General features: G+C 38.8%; 1 protein-coding gene across 8 annotated transcripts in view; it reads left to right on the top strand.

Annotated features, from left to right (window-relative positions):
- Positions 1-18,435, top strand: part of LOC120794181 (protocadherin-15-like) — a 258,482-nt gene that overhangs the window by 208,416 nt on the left and 31,631 nt on the right. For all 8 annotated transcript variants that reach the window (XM_040134962.1, XM_040134959.1, XM_040134961.1 and 5 more), the window contains 2 exons: positions 744-856; positions 18,066-18,175. In XM_040134962.1, coding sequence (XP_039990896.1) covers positions 744-856; positions 18,066-18,175 — 223 coding nt within the window. The remainder of the gene's footprint in view (positions 1-743; positions 857-18,065; positions 18,176-18,435) is intronic.

Raw genomic sequence — 18,435 nt, 5'->3', positions numbered from 1 at the left:
ATTATAAAAGGCACTACAGCTTTAGGTGTTTAAAAAAACATGCTTGGAGCAGGTCAGTGTGTACGAGCAAATGTGAAAGGTTAGCGACAGGTCTGTAACTAGAAAGCAACTGATTCAAATCTTCAATTCAGTTGCAAAAAAGTTATTGTGCTATTGAGCCAGGCACTTAATCAGCGCATATTCCAACAAAGTTTGTAAGTGTCCAGCAGATAGAGTTGCCTTCGCATTTAGTGGTTTTCTGGTTAAAGTGTGAGTTACTGTATGAACAAAAAGACAGGCAATGCAGTATCAGTATCAATTTCCTGGCTAAATAGGAGGGAGGAAACACAATATGTCAGTGTCTTGATATTTAAGTTTGGCCCACATTTAGACTCCTTTGGGTCCAGTTAACAATTTATACCCTCCCATTAAGTGAAGGAAGAAAGGCTAAACAGATCCAAATAAGCACACCAGGGGGATAAACCCTCATCATACTCTCCAGTTCCCATGCAAATAATGTGCTTTTACATAGCGGGCAACAAAAATGTGGGGATTTATTTTGGCTTATTATTGGCCTGTCATGCATTAGCTGCATCAATTTATGTGGCTATTCCCTCTGTCTGCTTCTCTTTCCAGCGTACGAGGGCATAAACAGAACAGTTACAGCACTAGACAACCATGTTGCAAGCACGCACGTGGACAACTATTGAATGTTTTGACTCTTTCTTTACCTGTCTGTGTCTGTGTGTGTGTTTGACTGACAGCTGGTGGTGGTGGCCTATGATGATGGTGAACCTGTAAAGGAGAACACAACTCTAGTAGAAATCACAGTCCTTCAGCCCTCTGTCATTCCTGTGTTCACCCAGGAAGAATACAGGTACACACACGCAGACACACACATTGTACATGCTATTTTTTAAAGTCATAATAATTAAACATGTAAACATTAAACATATAATATTAAGAACATCATAGTAATACAAGTCCCAGAGGCCTGTCTAAAATAACATGTTTGTGAATCACTGGGGGCAGGAAGCACAGTTTCTTTAAAGATTGCTATAGCTATACTTGTACCATCACATATATATGTATGTGTGTATATATATATATGTGTGTATATATATATATATATATATATATATATATATATATATATGTTTAATCTGATGAAAATCTCGAGAATTATAACTTTGTGGAGAATTTTTGCCTTATCCAGTCTGAAAGAGGCTCATTATTAACATAATTCATGTTTGATTGCCAAATTTAGATTTTATCATAATTTAAACAGTAAATGATTGATTAAATTGAAGTGTATAACATCTGCTTACATATTTGTTATTCATGCCTACATGTAAGTGGTTAATGTAGCTAACTGCGAAAGGAAGGAGAAGATCTTACCATAAAGCTGTCTTACAGCTGTGGTCTGTGTTTAACATACTGTGGAGCCTTTTAGCCATACAAAGCCCATTCCTGCTTTCTGTTAGAGGATCATAGATTTTTTTAGTGTTTTCTATTAGAAATGTAATGTGTACTACTACAAAATGAAAAGGTTTTGAAATAGCTTTTTTGACCAAAAAGAAAAGAAAGAAATGTCTGGCTACCGTAGCATCTTTCTGTAGAGGCTGTTACCAATTACCAATAAAACCAGTAGACCCATACTCCATCTAACAGCCATAGGCGCAAAAACAAACAGTTTATCGTTGCTGCTGCAAGAGTGGCAATCCTATGGCGAGAGAAAAACATCCATCTCAATTTCACACACACAACCAAAAATAAAATCATAAAAAGATGAGTTAAAACATGTTAAATTTTGGCTGGTACTCGGGTGATCATGCAGACTAAGACAGAAGATTTGGATTTCATCTGCTAAATGAATGAATGGGATTAATATAGACTTAATAAAATATGGACAGGGTTTATCATGCAAAGAAGAGAATTTATATTATTAACTTTTCTCTGATGGACTAAAAGCAGTATTTAACGTGGTTCTACAACATTTCAGTATAAACCATTAAAAATGTAGGGAAACAGCTTTGCAAAATCACACTTTAGGGCACTGAATGATTTTTTGATAACTATTTTGTTTCTGATGCTCTGCACACAGGCACGCAATAACACAGACGGCGCTAAGTCTGAACAGTGTGATTTATGTTTGCTTCTATAATTCAGTTTTGATTACCACTCAAATGATGTGCTTTAGTGTAATGAGATTCCAGAAAAGAATGAAAATGAAATTCATGAACTTTGGCAAAGTTGTTTTCATGATACAAATCCCAGAATTCCATTCAAGACAAATATGTAGAGTAGTGTCAAATTTTAGGGGCAGCGGCATGCTTTTCACCTTCTGCAGAAAATTCACTAAAAGAAGCAGGCAGTCACCTTTTCTGCTACAACCCACAACTCCAAACGAATCACCATGATTAACAAGCACAGAGCTTCTCACTGGTGCTATGTAGAAGATAAACCAGCGCGACAACGGAAGTCTTCTTCTTTGCAAAAATAGTTTTCTTGCTAATAACAACGGTACGTTAGTTGTAACAAAACTTTTCTGTTTTACTGTTTGGCAAGACTGAATCACTGTAGATGTAATTAGGCATTTATACTAAAAAAAGATTACTAAAAAAGCATTCTATTAATTGATCTGAACTAAAAGAAAACAGATAGGACACTTTGGGCATTTACCTTCTCTGTGCTCACCATTGGTGTTTTTATGACGGACTGGCCAATGCGTTGTATTTATTTAATTATTTTCAATCCATAACAAAAGCATTTTTCGTCATTCTCTAGCTGCATAAATGCCTACCCACAGAAGCTGTAAAACAATAAGTGTGGAGGATTGATATCGTTTTTTTGTGAGAACACCACAGACACACGTACACCACACACGCTCTGTTTTGAAATGCCAATAAATCCAGCAGTCAAACAAAACAAACTCAACCAACGTTATACTCCTACCTCATTTGAAGATGCACACACACCTTCACTCTCAAGTCATCATTATAACTCTTCCTGCTGGTGCTTGTTTTACGAGGTCATGGGGTCACCTCTGGTTTTCTGTTCTGTGATTCGCTGGGTGGACAGAGCGTGCGAGTGAGGTCAGATGTGAAATTAGCCAATAATCTCTAGCTGTTATCTCTCTTTTTTCTGTCTTTATCTTTCTTTCACTGAATAAATATTTGTTCTCTTATCTCTTTGTCTGCTTATTGTTTTCTCTCTTGATCTGCTACTGTGTAGCTTCTAATTTCTTGTCTGTCATAGTTTCTTCCCACGGTCCTGTCTTCTATCGGCCCTCTATATTTGTATTTTCCCCCACAGTGACGTTGGAGGGAATGACTTTGTCTTCCATTTGCTGGCATGTTATGTCATCTGTCAGGCACAACAACACAGACATCACACTTAGATGAAAATTGCGAGAGAAGATTTTCTTAAACATCATATTTTTTTCCAAATGTCTCAAAATGACTGATTTGCTCAAGGTTTGACACTAATGTGTCCTGTTGAAAACAGTGTGCTATTTTTCACTGATTGTTAGTGAGACGGATAGCAGTTTTGTGTCATTCTTTTATTTTCTCTCTTGCAGATTTTGTTTCCTTTTTTTTCTATTTCTTCCTCTGCTCTTATCTCTTGTTTTATATGCAGACATGTGTTTAGGCATTTACTGTGATATGACTCACTTTTACATACACATCCAGTGAAAAGTTTTAGACCACCTCAATTTTTCCAGTTGTTATTTAAATTTACATAATTCAATGTCTCAGGCTTTATCAAATTAAAGCATAGAACAAATTGGAGATTTTTTTAAAAAAAAGGATTCATGGAATCTTCTCTTTGAACTAAATTTAATCTAAATATTTGACTCATTCAACAAACTGTTCAGAAAGTTTGTCCCAACATTGCTGCAGAAGTTTCACAATTGTGATGCACTTGCAGGTTGCTTTGCTTTCACCCAGTTCATCCCTAACCAGCTCCATGGGGTTTAAGTCTGGAGACTGTGCTGGTCTTCCATCATTTGAAGCCCCCGCCTGGTTCTGATCTCCTAATATTTTGGGTCATTATCCTGCAGTAGGATGAACCCCTGACCAATCAGCCCGTCTTCCTTTGTAACTTGGCTTTTTTTTCACAATTCTGACCGCAATATATAGAGCTACTTCCTGCAGCACAGTATCGTCCTAATAATGCATCAGAGGGTGTAGTAACATAGTTATTTCCAACACGGCCTTCGTACAGACAGAGGGTTCCCAAGGCTTGTTTTCTATGAAATTTACATGATTTTTCAGTTTTTGGTGACCTAACTTTTTTTTTTTTTAACCTTGGCTAGTTTACCGTGTACCTTTGTACCATTTAAGGTTATTCACTGGACTTGAACTCCTTATATTTAAATAAAAACTGGAAAAATTGGGGTACTCTAAAACTTTTGACCGGTAGTGTAGCTGACATGCTAATCTGTCAGGCATCATGCAAGAATCAACTGCCTCTGTGACACCTCAACAATAATATATCAATATTCAATTCAAAAACAAAAATCACACCATTTAATTTCTGCTTTTATAGAAGGAATGTATCCGTATTTACATTCAGTTGCTTTTAACTCTTTATTAAACCACCTAAGCACCATCTGCTGTAAGCTAATGAGCTTGTTTGTGCGCAACTGTGTGTTCAGTATCAATACAGACATATTTTCCCACTATACAGACACAATTTCCAGATATCAAGGTTTGTCTTTCACACAGAGCAGAGTAAAGCTCCTGTCTATTTTTAGGAGAATGGTTAGAGGCAAGAGAGAGATGTCAGCCAGCCATATAATACTGCATTTATGAATATGTATAATAGCTTCCAGCTAAGTGTGTGTGTGTCTGTCTGTCTATGGGAGAGTGTACAAGTTAGAATCGATGTTTATTTGTATTTTTCACAGTGAATGTCCCTTTCAGTGGGTATTTGTCTTTTGTATGAGTGTTTTTGCATGTCTCTTTGGTGCATGTGTGCCTACTATTTTACATTTTTGCCCCTGTATTTTAGTGTGTGTGTGTGTGTGTGTGTGTGTGTGTGTGTGTGTGTGTGTGTGTGTGTGTGTGTGTGTGTGTTTTGTTCTTGTATTCCTGTGTTGTATTCACACAGAGTACATTGTACCAGCTTTGAATTAATTATCCCAGCTTTACTGAATAAAAGCTAACCATTGTACCAGTGTGGTTTTAAGAGCTTACTAATGCAGCTTAATGATTTTTCATGGTTTCAACAGCCAGGCTTGCAGCCATGGGCAAGGCCGAATTAGTGATATTGATTTCAATTATGACAGAGAGCGATGGTGAAACAAGTGATCTATTAAGTTGCTTTATAGCAAATGAGAAGTCAAGGGTAACTAATTTGATACAAGTCACTAACAGAGTACTTTGCAATTATTTGTGTGATGGTTTGTATGTTTTATTTTTGCTCTTCACAAGATTTAAAATAAAAATTCCTCCATTTACATATTTGTAAATTTAAGTATAATAAAATGATTATTGTTCAATCAGTTAAAAACTAAAAACTGTATGGATAGATTGATGGTTTGGTAGGTTTCCCTAGCCACAGTGTGTGCATAATAAAATGATTCATTTAACCTCTGTGTTTTAGAAATAGAAGGTAGCAAACTTAAATTGCCTCAGGAAAGAACATGGCCCCATGAGATGTGAACACACAGTTCAGGCCTCGGTAGAGGACGATCGCCAGTCAACCGCCAAAATCTTCAAAACAACTTGGACTTTCAATAATATTTGTTGTCGGCACCCCCACTGCCCAAGCTGCCCCCACCAGGAAAAACTTCTTACTCCTGATCAACAGACCGACCAACTAATCCTGTGAGATGTTGTCAAATCACACTCAATGAATTTTTAAAGATACTAACAGTAGACGAGGAGTAAAACATGCATTAGAAGTTGATTTGCTAAAGCATATCCTACTTCACTAACTTATTGACTTTTCATAGACTGGGGCTTGCCAAGTGTGCCCTAATCAACAGTTTTATTGAAATTTGTTTTTAACAGTGAAATCTGAGATACATTTATTTTTTTAACTCTCTGCGTGATGCATGGCTATGCCTGTAAGCTTAGTCTGATGACAGCCACACACTTTTGTGTTGTTTTGGCTCAGTACTCCAGCAAACTGCTGATTTTCAGCCTCAAGTGTCTTTTGGGTTGTTCACATTCATACCGGGTGAGCAGTGAGGGACTCGTAGCCCTAATTTTTACCCTCAGGGGTACGTACTGTATAAAAAGGTCTACAATTTCTTACGCTCTTCAGGATAGCTGAAAGTCAGCACTTTAACCTTATAGTCAATGATTCATTTCAGATCTCCAGCTTAGGGACTGTGCACAACGAAAAGTTCATGCAAATTGCTAATATGTAATGCAGTTTTTCATCTTGCTTTGCCATTATTGTCAGAATTATGGTAGATGTTTTTTATTTAATTTTGGTCAGCTTATTTAATAATATAAGAATATATAACCACGCAGTCAACAGAGAAGTTTAGGCACAGCAGATTGTATTAACATTTCAATTCAGATTTTTAACATTTTCTTCACATTTCTCAGAATCAACCAGAGTTTGTGTGTTCGGGATGCATTACAGTTAAATATGTTGGGATACAGACACACACACACACACACACAGAAGAACAGTGAAGTATAGGTTTGACATTGTAACCTGCTGCTTGTGCTTTTTTACTCTGCTGGTTTCTGCTAAATCATTGTCGCAACTCTGTGTAGTCTGAGCAGAGTTTCTTCCCCTCTTTCTCTGTTTCTCTCACTGTAGGCCCATCCTTGCACCTGCAGAATTAGTATGCAGTCAGTATCACAAACACATGAATACTTATCAGCACCCACTGGCAATTATCAGCTTGAGGTCAAGTGAATAGAAAGAAATATTGCCTTTTCAAATGTTAGTGAAATCTAAAAACCCCACCTGCTGCTCTCCTTGCTCGTTCGTGCATGCATGTTTGTCTTCATTGTGTCTGGGCCTGTGTGTGATTGTGTATCTGTGAATGGAGGCGTATGCCCCCCCCCCCATGCTGTCGAAATGGCTCATAGGCTGTTACTTTGTTAATGAATCTAATTAGAAGGTGGTGGGAGAGCAAGGAGTGAAAAAAGCTCCAAACATCAAAGCTTTGTTTTTAATCAAGAAATTGTGTGATCAAAGATGGCAATATGTTGCTTTGTCTTGCGTCATTACGAAGATTATACACTACACCATGGCAAAATATTTAGATAAATCAGGTGGTATCTATCAGCTTCTCGGCGCTGATATACAGGGCACGCTCTGTTCAGGAATCACAGGCAGCCAGGAAGGAGGACACAGTTTTTATCACCATTAGCCAGCCGGACAGCGGCAAACCCAGAGCTGTCAATTTTCCCTTTAAAAGACGACAGTCCAATTTCTCTGCCATCAAGTTTACTGAAATAACGTCAAAAATTGTTATTGGTCACCTGAAACAGAAAGTAGAGACTTATAATAGATGCATACGCTAACTTCTGGCAAATTGATGCAGTGTGAAAGCAACTCACAGTAACTGCAAAGACTAAATTTTTAATCTTGCACTTGGAACAAACAGTAGACAGATTAGACAGAATACAACTGGAATAGAGAGAAGTCACCCAAAGTCAGACTTTTTTAAAACTCTGTTTATACACCATTCAGCCAAAACATTAAAGCCGGTAAGTGGTTTTTATGTTGTGGCTGATTGGTGTAGGCTTTTGAACATACAAATAACAGAAAACAATATCAAATATCAACAATATATCAAACCTAGTGTTAGCATCATTTTTTTTTCCTGTGAAATTATGAAGCACATACCTGAGCTTCTCCAGTATACGCTGCTGCATCTCTTTCCCTCAACCGCAGAGTGAGAGTTCAGGGCTGTGGGCTTTGTCAATTCAGTAAAATTAACCAAGAAGAGTAAGTAAGTAAATACTTTTACCAAAGCTTTACCTGTATATTTAGTGAGTTATGTGGCTTTTTTCTCATTTGAAATACAGAATACCGCAATTAGGGGACCCTGTCGTATTTGCTGTCCAAAAAGACTAGAATCAATCAATCAATCAAGCTGTATTTGTATAACACCTTTCAAACAGGTTAGTGCAATTCAAATTGCTATACAGACTGTATTATTTTGGTAATTTTTTTTACATGTTATGAAAAAAGGCAAGTGTTGTCCTTTTGAAATTTGGTCAAAATATTTTACTCCTCTTTTTACCTCTGCCTCATTTGTCACTTCCTTCCTGTCTTGCTGTCAGTTTATAAAGTCAGCACCGTGTTTCATGTGCTGTAAACTACCATCTGAAAAATTAAACATTTTCTGACAAAAGGAATGAACTCCCCCAGGGCCCTAAAACATTTTAACTATGAAATAAATGAGTCCTCTCCCCAATGTACGTCAAAACAGGCACGTCCCATCTGTGGCTCTATAAATCCGGTAAATGTCTAACCGATTCAGTTGAAGGTTAGTTTGTTTTTCTGTTGAACACAGTCAAGTGCACATGGAGCGCTGCTGGCAATGTTACAACTGTGACAACAAATGGCAAGCAACCATGGTGTTATTTATAAGACTGCTTGCAGCTGGAAAACAGAGTGAAGAGTGAGGTATGGAAGAGAGCGAGGGTGAAGTGGGAGACTGAAAAAAGAGAGAGAACAACAGATAGAGGAAGAAGTTGGGAGAGGATAGTGGAGGGAAGCTAATCAGTGATGTGGAGTGTGAGTTTGAGTGCGAGGAGGGGGGGTGACACGGGAGCTCCTACTAGAAAAGAAGTGACGGTGCCGCTGGAATACACCTTTTCAAAAAAACACTGAAGCTGACAGAGAAGCAGAAAGGAGGACACACATGCACTCAGACAGATTAACAGACAGGCAGAAAAGCCTTGAAAGTGGCAGATGAGCTGACAGGCTGACAGATGGAAGTAGATTGAAGCAAACAAGCAAACAAACACGTAAAGATTCGAATAGAGAAGCAGATGGACAAGAAGATACACAGTCAGTCAAACTGATAGGCAGGCAGGCTGGCACTCCAAATATTCTGCTAGCTTGATAGATAGACATGTTCAGAGTCAGTAGTTGGTCAGGTGGACAGACGTCTGTAGTATTGTTAATGTCTGCTGGCGGATCATCAACATGGATGATGGCTGACAGATGGCGACAGACCCCTTCAGGCTATGACCCAGCAGATATTCAGTAACAGCTCAACAGTTCAAACTATTTTAAACATAAAAACTACCTATAGCATAATAACTATAGGAACTAAAGATGCAGTGGGTGGACAGATATCTGTCAGATCACACAGCTGAAGACTATAGCATCTGTCTGCTTGTTCCTGAAAAATAATTAACCTCCAATATTAGTGTGTCTAAGCCTGAAAAGTAGGAATTGTGGTATGGATGCATGCAACTGTTTCTGCGGGTTAGCGTGACCTCGAACCACGGCCAGAGGGTTGTGTGTGAAACTCTTTAAAAAGATGATAGGCACAGTCCGACAGATTCAGCCTTCCTCACCTGCTCCATTTTGAACAGGCTGATGTTGTTCTGCTGGGTGCTGGTTATCATGCTGCTATCTTTAACAGCTGGAGAGACAGTTTTCTTGGCTTTGACACCCAGATTGCTAAACCAAACAAATCAAAGAAAAAAACTTAAACCCCAAATTCAGACACTGAAAATCCATTGCTGACAGTGGTACACAGCATATCTACTGTACGTTGCTCTGAAAGGTCAACTGCTGTCAAGTCCTGTACTGGATCTTGAAATTACCTTGAGCTCTAGTTACTGAAATATAGCCGCAGTACAGCGTGAATACAAACACGGGAAGAAAAATTATGATTCAAAATGTATTTTCAAGCCAGCACAGAGCAGAGCCTAAATATAAACATTATTTCCCAGATGCTTGTGTTGATGTGTCCCATCTGAGTGCACGGGGTATTGTACTACTGCTGTCTACTGAGAATGTGCTGCAATAGTTATTCATTCATTAATTTTCTTCATGTCTGCAAGAACTTACTTACTTACTACTTAAATTTTATTTTTGTAAAAGTGACTTTTTATAGGGTATTTTTCAATGAAAGTCGTTTAATGTTGGTCCCCCTCCGCAGCATGGATGAATACTGTATATATGAGATGGCTACTACTGCCATTCCTTCTAGTGGACCTCCCTTCACGCACAGTGAAACCCTTACAGATGGTCCAAAATTCTGCGGCCCGTCTGGTTTTTGAATAGTCTAAAAGGGCACATGTCACTCTGCTGCCGACTGACCTCCACTCGCTATCCATGGCCGCCGGATTCAAATTTAAGTCACTTATGCCTGCCGACAGAGTGAATTCTGGGTCTGCACCCATTTACTTGAACTCAATCATACAGGCTTATGCTCCTTCTCGGCCACAGCGTTCCTCCAAGGAACGTCGTCCGGCATTGCCACCCCTGCACACATTCTTCTTATTGAACAGATTTCCTACTCAGTCATTACTTCAAGATATCCTGCTGCCAAATGAGTGCATGTAAATGTGAATGATTAACATGTGATGACACCTTTTGAAAGGAGGTGTACTGTCACGCAAAAAAATAACACAAATAAGACATGATTAATCAAATTAATGGACACACTGAAGAAGACAAATATGGCCGGAAAAAATTTCACATACAGAACCAATTAATGTACTGTGTGCAATTCTGTGTTACTGCATACTTGTGTAAATGCGGGGAACTAACTGTACATGTAAGAACTGATTAACACTCAAGAACTCAAGAGAGATAGTCAGGATAGCCAAAAGACTAGAGCAGGCAGCTTGTGCAAAAAAAAAAAACCCACCGGCAGCTTTTTAATTAGTCATTTTGTCTGCCTGGTAGTTGTTTTACATGAAAGCTAACAGTACAGTATCTAGTAGAAACTACCATGTCAAGTGTTTGTTCAGGGGAAACAGCTGATACTTCTTAAGATGCAGATTTAAAGCTGAAGTTTACAGTTGAAAGTAAATTTACCTCCGCATTCAGTTTAGTTTGACTTATGACATTACAGTGCCACGCCAGGCCTTGTTCGAGAATCTCTTTTTAAACGCAGTTGTTACATAATTTAGGGACTTATTTTCTCTTTCGTAAGTGGATCTTTATAGTTCATTAGCCGATGTGGTTGCAACTATCAAATCTCTAGTAAGAAACGCGGACAAAGAATAAGGAATAGAGAAAGAGGGAGATTGATTTGGTGGTTTCAAGAGACAGAGACAGGCTAATCACAATAGACTGTGGTTTGATTAATGATAATAACAAGCAAAATCATCCCTTTCTCCTAATGTCTCTTCACTTTATTTCCGTTACGCACACACACACACACACACAGACTACACAAATGATAAATAAAAAATACTAAGAATGCAAAATGAGACACTCCAGCACACAAAGGTGAATAAAGATCAAATTTTTAATTCACTGAAGTCTTTTGTGTGTGTATCAAAAGCTTAAGAGATAAAAAGAACAATATTCCAGGATTTTTAAAAAATAAAAAGAGCTTCCCCCGTGTATTCTATATTCACAATACCATCAAAGACAACAATAGTTTTAGCTATAAATCTTGGCTATAACATTTCTGAGATTGTTTTCCTGCATTTATTTTTTTTTTGGAAGATCACCTGTTTTATTCATTTAGTTTGAAGGACATGTTGGACTGACTAAATTTGAAGTTGATAAACCCCCTAACCCACGTATTTTATTTGACTATAACGTAATGAGTGTAATATTGTGGCATGGTTTGGTGCACTGCAAACACTGCATATTGACAGCAGCATAGGAAAAATATAACTGTTTGCCATGACCTGAAGCCATTGCTGCTGCATGTAGCTAAGAACGTGAGCAAAAGTACAGTCAAATGATCTTTTAGACAGCTCCAGATAGACAGAAACCTCATGTACCCATACAAACACCTGCATGCACACTCGCAGCTCGAGTAATACTCATTTATATTCTGTTGGATAAAGGTGTAAAAACTCAATGCCCAGAGTACATTGTTTCATCCAGTATAACTTCAACTGCAAATCTCTCCCGCACTGCTCACTGCTCTGTCATATATTTTATCTATCGGTACTTCAACATTGTTCGAATCAAGTTCAGACTGTTTGAAAGATAAGAAGCCGTTTGACGGTCAGTTGACGGTTACCACAAGACTGTAAGGTAGAAGGTGAGAAGAGGGCAATGAAAAGGGGCAAAAAATGCTGACACTTGCTGACAAACGAAAGAAAAGAGAGAATTTGTTTGCAAGATAGAGAGAGAGCAGTAAAGACCAGAGTGATTGACGGCAGGAAGGAGTGGCAAAAATGGAGAGGTTGTGTGTGAACCAATGTGGCAGAAGGGAGAGAGGTTGGAGAGAGAGATGTGGGATGAGAGCAAAGGCAGATAGCCAGAGGTTACAGAAAATTAAATTTGATTTTTTTAGACAGTGCAGATTATTCAAAAGTGACAGCAGAAATAAGAAAATGAGAAAAAATAGATTAGTTACATGACCTGGCAACTGTAATAAAATCTCCAATATTAACTCATTACTACAGTATGCTGATGTTAAATTCTAAACAGTCCAAAATCACCAGTTTGAAAAACTTTATAGAGGCTGATTTTGTGAAATCGCAACACCACCTTGCCTCATCAGAAAACTGTCTGGTTTTCAACCAGCATGTCTCCACAAGCTCTTAAAATTGTAGGGACATGTGAACTGAAGATTGAAGCCTTCCAGTGCTGGCCACAGCAGGACAGGAAATAACTCGCAGAACTCCAGCGTAAAGGGTATTTCTCCTGGTAGATAAGACCCCCTCGCTCAGCAATCTCCTGATCAAGATCCTACAGTGAATTAGCAACCGTCTGGAAAGGGAGAAGAGGGGGGAGCAGGAAGATACAATGATAAATGTTGTGACAATGGGAAAGAAAAGTACATTAGCATTTTAGGTTGGTGTTCATGTAGCAGCCAGTACTTCTAGCTCATGCTGCCTGACCAAAACATTCCAACTATGAGCAGAAGAGCACAGTGGTATTATTAGGTATCAGATTCTTTTTTATACAACACATGAAAGGTACAACCTAGATGACATCAAAGCAGATGGAAAGAGAGGAGAAACAAAATATGCACCAATATCCCTTTCTTTACATGATTATTTCATCTCGTCCCTCTCTATGACAGCCAGCTTTCCCCAGTGTAGCCATTCGATACAGCTATAAAGGGTTTTGCCCTGGGACATGGTTGGATGACTCGTCGTATGAACTAGTTTCTTTTCGAGCATACGTCGCCATAACACTGGGAAGACATTGTAAAGATTAAGCCCAATTTCAACCCTGAACTAGTCGCCTCCAACTAATTTTAGAATTCACTAGTATCTGCCAGATCAGCTGTCGTTTGAGGAGTTCGGTTCAGTTTGAGGAAAGCCACAATGACTGACTTATTGCCTGGATTACAATCAGTGATCCACCTGTTGGACAAGCCGATGGATTTCTTTATTTTTTTGCTTTTTGTATTTGTTTGCTTGATTGTTTGTTAGGCTAGGTGACAGTTTTAACAGTTCCACAGTCTGATTTCCCAAATGTCATCTTTCAAAAGTCTGTTACAAACTGTAATGAGTGTGTTTTAATGTTATTATAATAATTTTTGGAGTTGTTTTGGCTAACTATAGTCTTGATTGGGACGGTGCTGTGATACAAAGAAACCTGAATTTTGCTGCAAAACAAACCACATTGTGCTCATACTCCCAGCTTTCTGTAGACCTATATTCTTCTTCTCTTCTTCTAATTCAACATACATTACAAGGTTAATAAAACTGTACAGTGTATGCCCAGCTTAGATAATAATAAAAAGAAGGCTTCTAATGTTGGCTAGTAGGATTTGACCTATTTGAGGTTTCCATGCTGTCTTCCAGGCACGGCCTTCGACACCGAGTACAGTATGTCATCCCGCAGATCAAACATGGCTGTCATGTGAAAAAACGCCTTTATGAGGAGGCATTGCCAGAGCCCAACAAAACCAAAGCACTGCTAGGCACAGAGGAAGGATATTGTAGTTTGGTGTAGACAAGGAGATACAGAAAAAGCAAGAGATAAAAAGAAGTGACAGAACTGGAATCGCAGTAGAGAGAGAGAGAATTGATAAAGAGCAGTGTGAGGACGGGCGGAAAGAATAATGACACAAGGGGAAGACGACGTATCACAAAAAGAGGAGCTGAAGGAAAAAACATGAGTGAGACTCAGTGGCTATAATGACAGTGGCTATAAGAGAGAGACCTAAAGATAGGAGGGTGTCATTGCCAACATTTATCAATATTTTTATTATTCTGTCTGTCCCGTCACACTGCTACAGTCTGAATATGTGCTTCTGGTGTGTGTTTGTGTGCCATCCATCACTTTGTGTGTACAAAAATCTGTCTCAAAAATTCAATCGCCACAAGGTTAAATTATCACATTGGTTTTAGGGTTAATGTTAGAATTATGACAACATTGCAGTTAGAGTAAGCCTCTTGGGAGTGAACGGAAGTCAATACAATTTCCTCATAAGTATTGTAGTATGAGTGTGTGTATTTGTGTGTGTTTCTATTGTTATCGGTATTAGCCCAGCTTGCTGTAGTTAAGACAGCAATGATTAGAAAGAGCAGGAGGGGGAAGAGGGGCTTGATAATGAGCTCTGTGGGCGTGCGTGTATGTGTGTGTTTTTATCTGTACTACGTAATGTACATGTGCGTGGAGTCTTGTGTGTATGCGTGCATCTGTATAGCTCTAAATTTATTTTTGCGTGAGTGTGAGAGAGCGTGTGCGGGCATCTTCTCCATTGTGCTTCCTCACCCCTGTCAAGTAACTGTTGTGGAGAGGGAGGAATGGATAACAATTGTAGCTGAGGTCTGCTGGGATGTTGGCTGGTAGCAGCAACCTCTGGGAGAGGGGGGGGTGTAGGGAAAGATGGAGTAAAGAGGTGATATGGATGCAGGAGGAGGAATGTAGAAGAGCATGAATGGAGTGAGTCCAAGTGGGAAATTGATATTTTAGTGGGGAAGAAGTAGAAAAATTGTGGAGAGAAAGAGGGAAAAGAGATGTTAGAGGGGGAGGAAGAGCAAAATACTACAGCGACAGCAGAGCCTTGAAATAATTTTTAAGTTTTCTTTTTGTTTTCTTTTCTAATCAGTAGAGAGCCAAATATTTCAGGAGCATGCTGGAGGGCCTAGGTGTTTAAGAAACTGACCATGAAAATACAACGTTCGAATTCTGCTCCGGGCCACTCTTATCCCCTTTTTCTCTTCCCTCATTTCCTGTCAGCTCTTTACTCTACACTTCACATCTTATAAAGGTAAAATGAAGAGGAGTTTGGACAGGATGGGACTGTGCCGTAGACAAAATCTGCCTTTTTCACAGAAGATATTTTGACATGTCACAGTAGGAAAAGCACATGTGTAAATAATAAGATGAACAATGGCCATTTAGCTGCTTCAGTTTCAGGGTCCTGGTATTGTGCATGCAGGTTCACTGTCACCCTGTCGTGGCTTACCGCGACACTTGAACAGAACAGAGCCAGAGTTAATGGTGTTAGTGACACCTGTGCTCGACCTACTATGACAAGTCAAAATGTCTGCCGTGAAAAAGGCCTATATTCTTTTTTTTCATATAAAGAGGATTTACATCACTGTAATCTGCAGCAGTTTAAGATGCATCGCCCAACACAATATTTTTTTTTCAATTAAACCTGTATTCATTCAGTAAACTTCAGGTTTATTACATAATTGCTTGGGGGCATGTTTGGGTAGAGCATGTGATTAGAGAAGCAAGTCACTGGGCTGGAAGTTAACATCTACACAAACACACTCACCACACACTCACACACACTCCCTCTCGTTCTCTAACAGTCCCATTTATCACCTTGTGATTACTTGATAGCTTAGCCAGTTGGTAGCCCATGTTATAATGTTAAGCCAGCTGTGACAGTTGGCCCGACAACTGGACTGGGTTTATTTAATGGAGCGAAATCTGCTGGAAATTTGAGAGTTGCCAGATTTTAAGAAAATCTGTCAGGGCTGTAAGCAGTGAAAACTGCCCACCACAAGCAATGAGGGGCAGGTGGACAAAAACAAGACCATGCCTGGGTTCTGTCTGAAAGCTATTGATGGTTTAATTTCACTGCATGGCTGAGGCCACTAATAGGGCCTGTCAGCATACCTGTCCCCTACAAATTACATTCATATACATCTAAACTGTTTTCCCAATTACATTGTGTTGATAATGTAATCGCTGGTTGGGTTATGTTCAGAGACAATATTTTTTTTTTAATGAATGAAGCACTACATTTGTATTCACTGCAGCGGCGATGGCCCCATACCTGTCACACCAGAGACCAGAGTTCACATCCCCAGTCCTGTCTGTAGTTAGGTGTCCGTGTACATTTCACTGATACAGTATCAACATATTACAAATACATAAATTAACAACATATTCTCATTACGTTGATAGGAAATTAAATGACATTACGTTCGGTCACAATAACAGTTTCTATAGGAAGTTGCTAATTAGTTCTATTAAAATGTAATTTCTAGGAGAAGGGTTGCTGTCAGATAACCTGTTCCAAATGTACCGGATCAGACCAAGTTTTAACCAAACGTAATATATAACATCTTAAAGGACCATGTTTTAGCACATTAACCAAAGTCATGTTACTGCAAGGGTTGAATCATTTCAGCAGTGAAGTTTTCTATCAAGCACAAATGTTAGATAGTCTCTGGTTTCAACTTCTCAAATGCACAGATGTTCTGCTTTTTTTTTTTTTTGTAAACCGCAATAAACAGAATATCTTTCTTCAAATGTTATTTGAAGTCGTCAGCCAGGGCTCTGGGAAATATTGACGGGCTATTTTTCACTATTGTCTGGTGTTAATTAATCAGATGTGAAAACAATCATTAGTTGTACACTGTAAAACATCAAACAGGAATTTAGAGGAATCAACTAATCTTACTCATTAACTTTATGTAAATGTATAAGTTTTGTTGATTTCAAGTTAATTCAACTTAGAATGTCTAGTTTTAAATTTCAGACTTGAGAACATGAGTTGTTCTAACTTGAGGTCTTTTGTCTTGAAAAAATGAGTTGAGTGAATGAAATGCTGGTGGTTCACCCTTGAAACTGAGACAATGTAAGAGGAAAGCAGATCTGTCTGTAACGACTGTCCGTGTGACTGAACAGTCGATTCAACTTAATATCTGAAGTTTATTGAACTTGTTTTCTCAAATTCAGTTAACTTAACTCGGTTAGTTTTAAATTTTCAAAACTCATAAAATGACATTGAACTTTTTGTGTTTAACCTAATTTCAGTTCACCCAGATTTTTAAGGCAGCAGGGGAACTTCCGTTTATAAATTGAACAAACTTAAAATGATTTACAGTGTAGCCCTATTGACTACCAACCTTTTTTTGAAGCGTACCCTATACTCATTCAATTATTTTGTACCTCTCAGCCAGCAGCTGGACTCAGTTCATGCCAGTATGTTTTGAGAATCAACCTGCAGAAACTTGAGTGAACGACTCAGTGCCTCTTCTCCCACTTGCATTATCAGCATGTGGTAGCTCAAAGCACCGCAAAGCAGAGACTACTCTACAGTGCTTTAACCATTTTGACCCTTTGAAGATTTACAGTCTGAGAACAGCAATGCATTGATGATCTACAGTATGTTGTCAGAAATGTCAATGCGGAGGACAACAACCTAAATGTCGTGCCAAAGATAAAGTGAATTTGTTCCTTACCAGCATCAAAAGGGTCGTTTTTTTTTTTTCAGCAGCCAACTCATTTCACCTTTGAACACACTTTTCAAGTTCCTATCTGTAACTGCAGTACCCTCAAAGTAGCTTTTAAAGCGCGAGCGCTGTTTACATATTCTTTATAATTTGGGGTAATGTCGAGGTAGAAAAAGCTGTCAGCATGAAGGAGTAAAACATTTTTGGATGTGCTCGAGAGATTTAACCCACAGTAGTATTCAACCTGCCAAATTGCAGTCAACCTTCCAGAGAAGGTGGGTCCACAGTCTACGTATACATACTTAATTTTTCTTATCAGTCGATACTGATTGACTGATCTATTCCCAGGTTTCCACCAGTGAGCGAGGAAGCTGCTGTTGGAACCCCAGTGGGAATCATCATGGCAGCTGCTGTCAATCAAACCATCGTGTACTCCATCATCGAAGGCAACGAGGGAGGTGAGTATGCTCAGAGCTGTTTATACATAGAGCTGTGCTGTCGCGGATTTCAGTTGTGGACTTGGCTAAGTTTACTGCAGGGGTGTGACTGCTGTTAAAGTGGCTGCTGAGTTTATACAATTCAGCTATGAACAGTGGTTACTAGTTTATTAGAAGTTATTAGTTTATAGAGCGTTTATTAGTTTACGCTGGTAGAAATGGCCACTAACAAGGTCTGTACTCTTTGTTAGTAGCAGCTTAAATACATCGAAATTCGCCAT

Source organism: Xiphias gladius, chromosome 9, assembly GCF_016859285.1.
Source record: "Xiphias gladius isolate SHS-SW01 ecotype Sanya breed wild chromosome 9, ASM1685928v1, whole genome shotgun sequence".
Taxonomy (NCBI): domain Eukaryota; kingdom Metazoa; phylum Chordata; class Actinopteri; order Istiophoriformes; family Xiphiidae; genus Xiphias; species Xiphias gladius.
The sequence above is the reverse complement of the archived record's forward strand: the minus strand, read 5'-3'. Positions and strand labels throughout refer to the sequence as shown.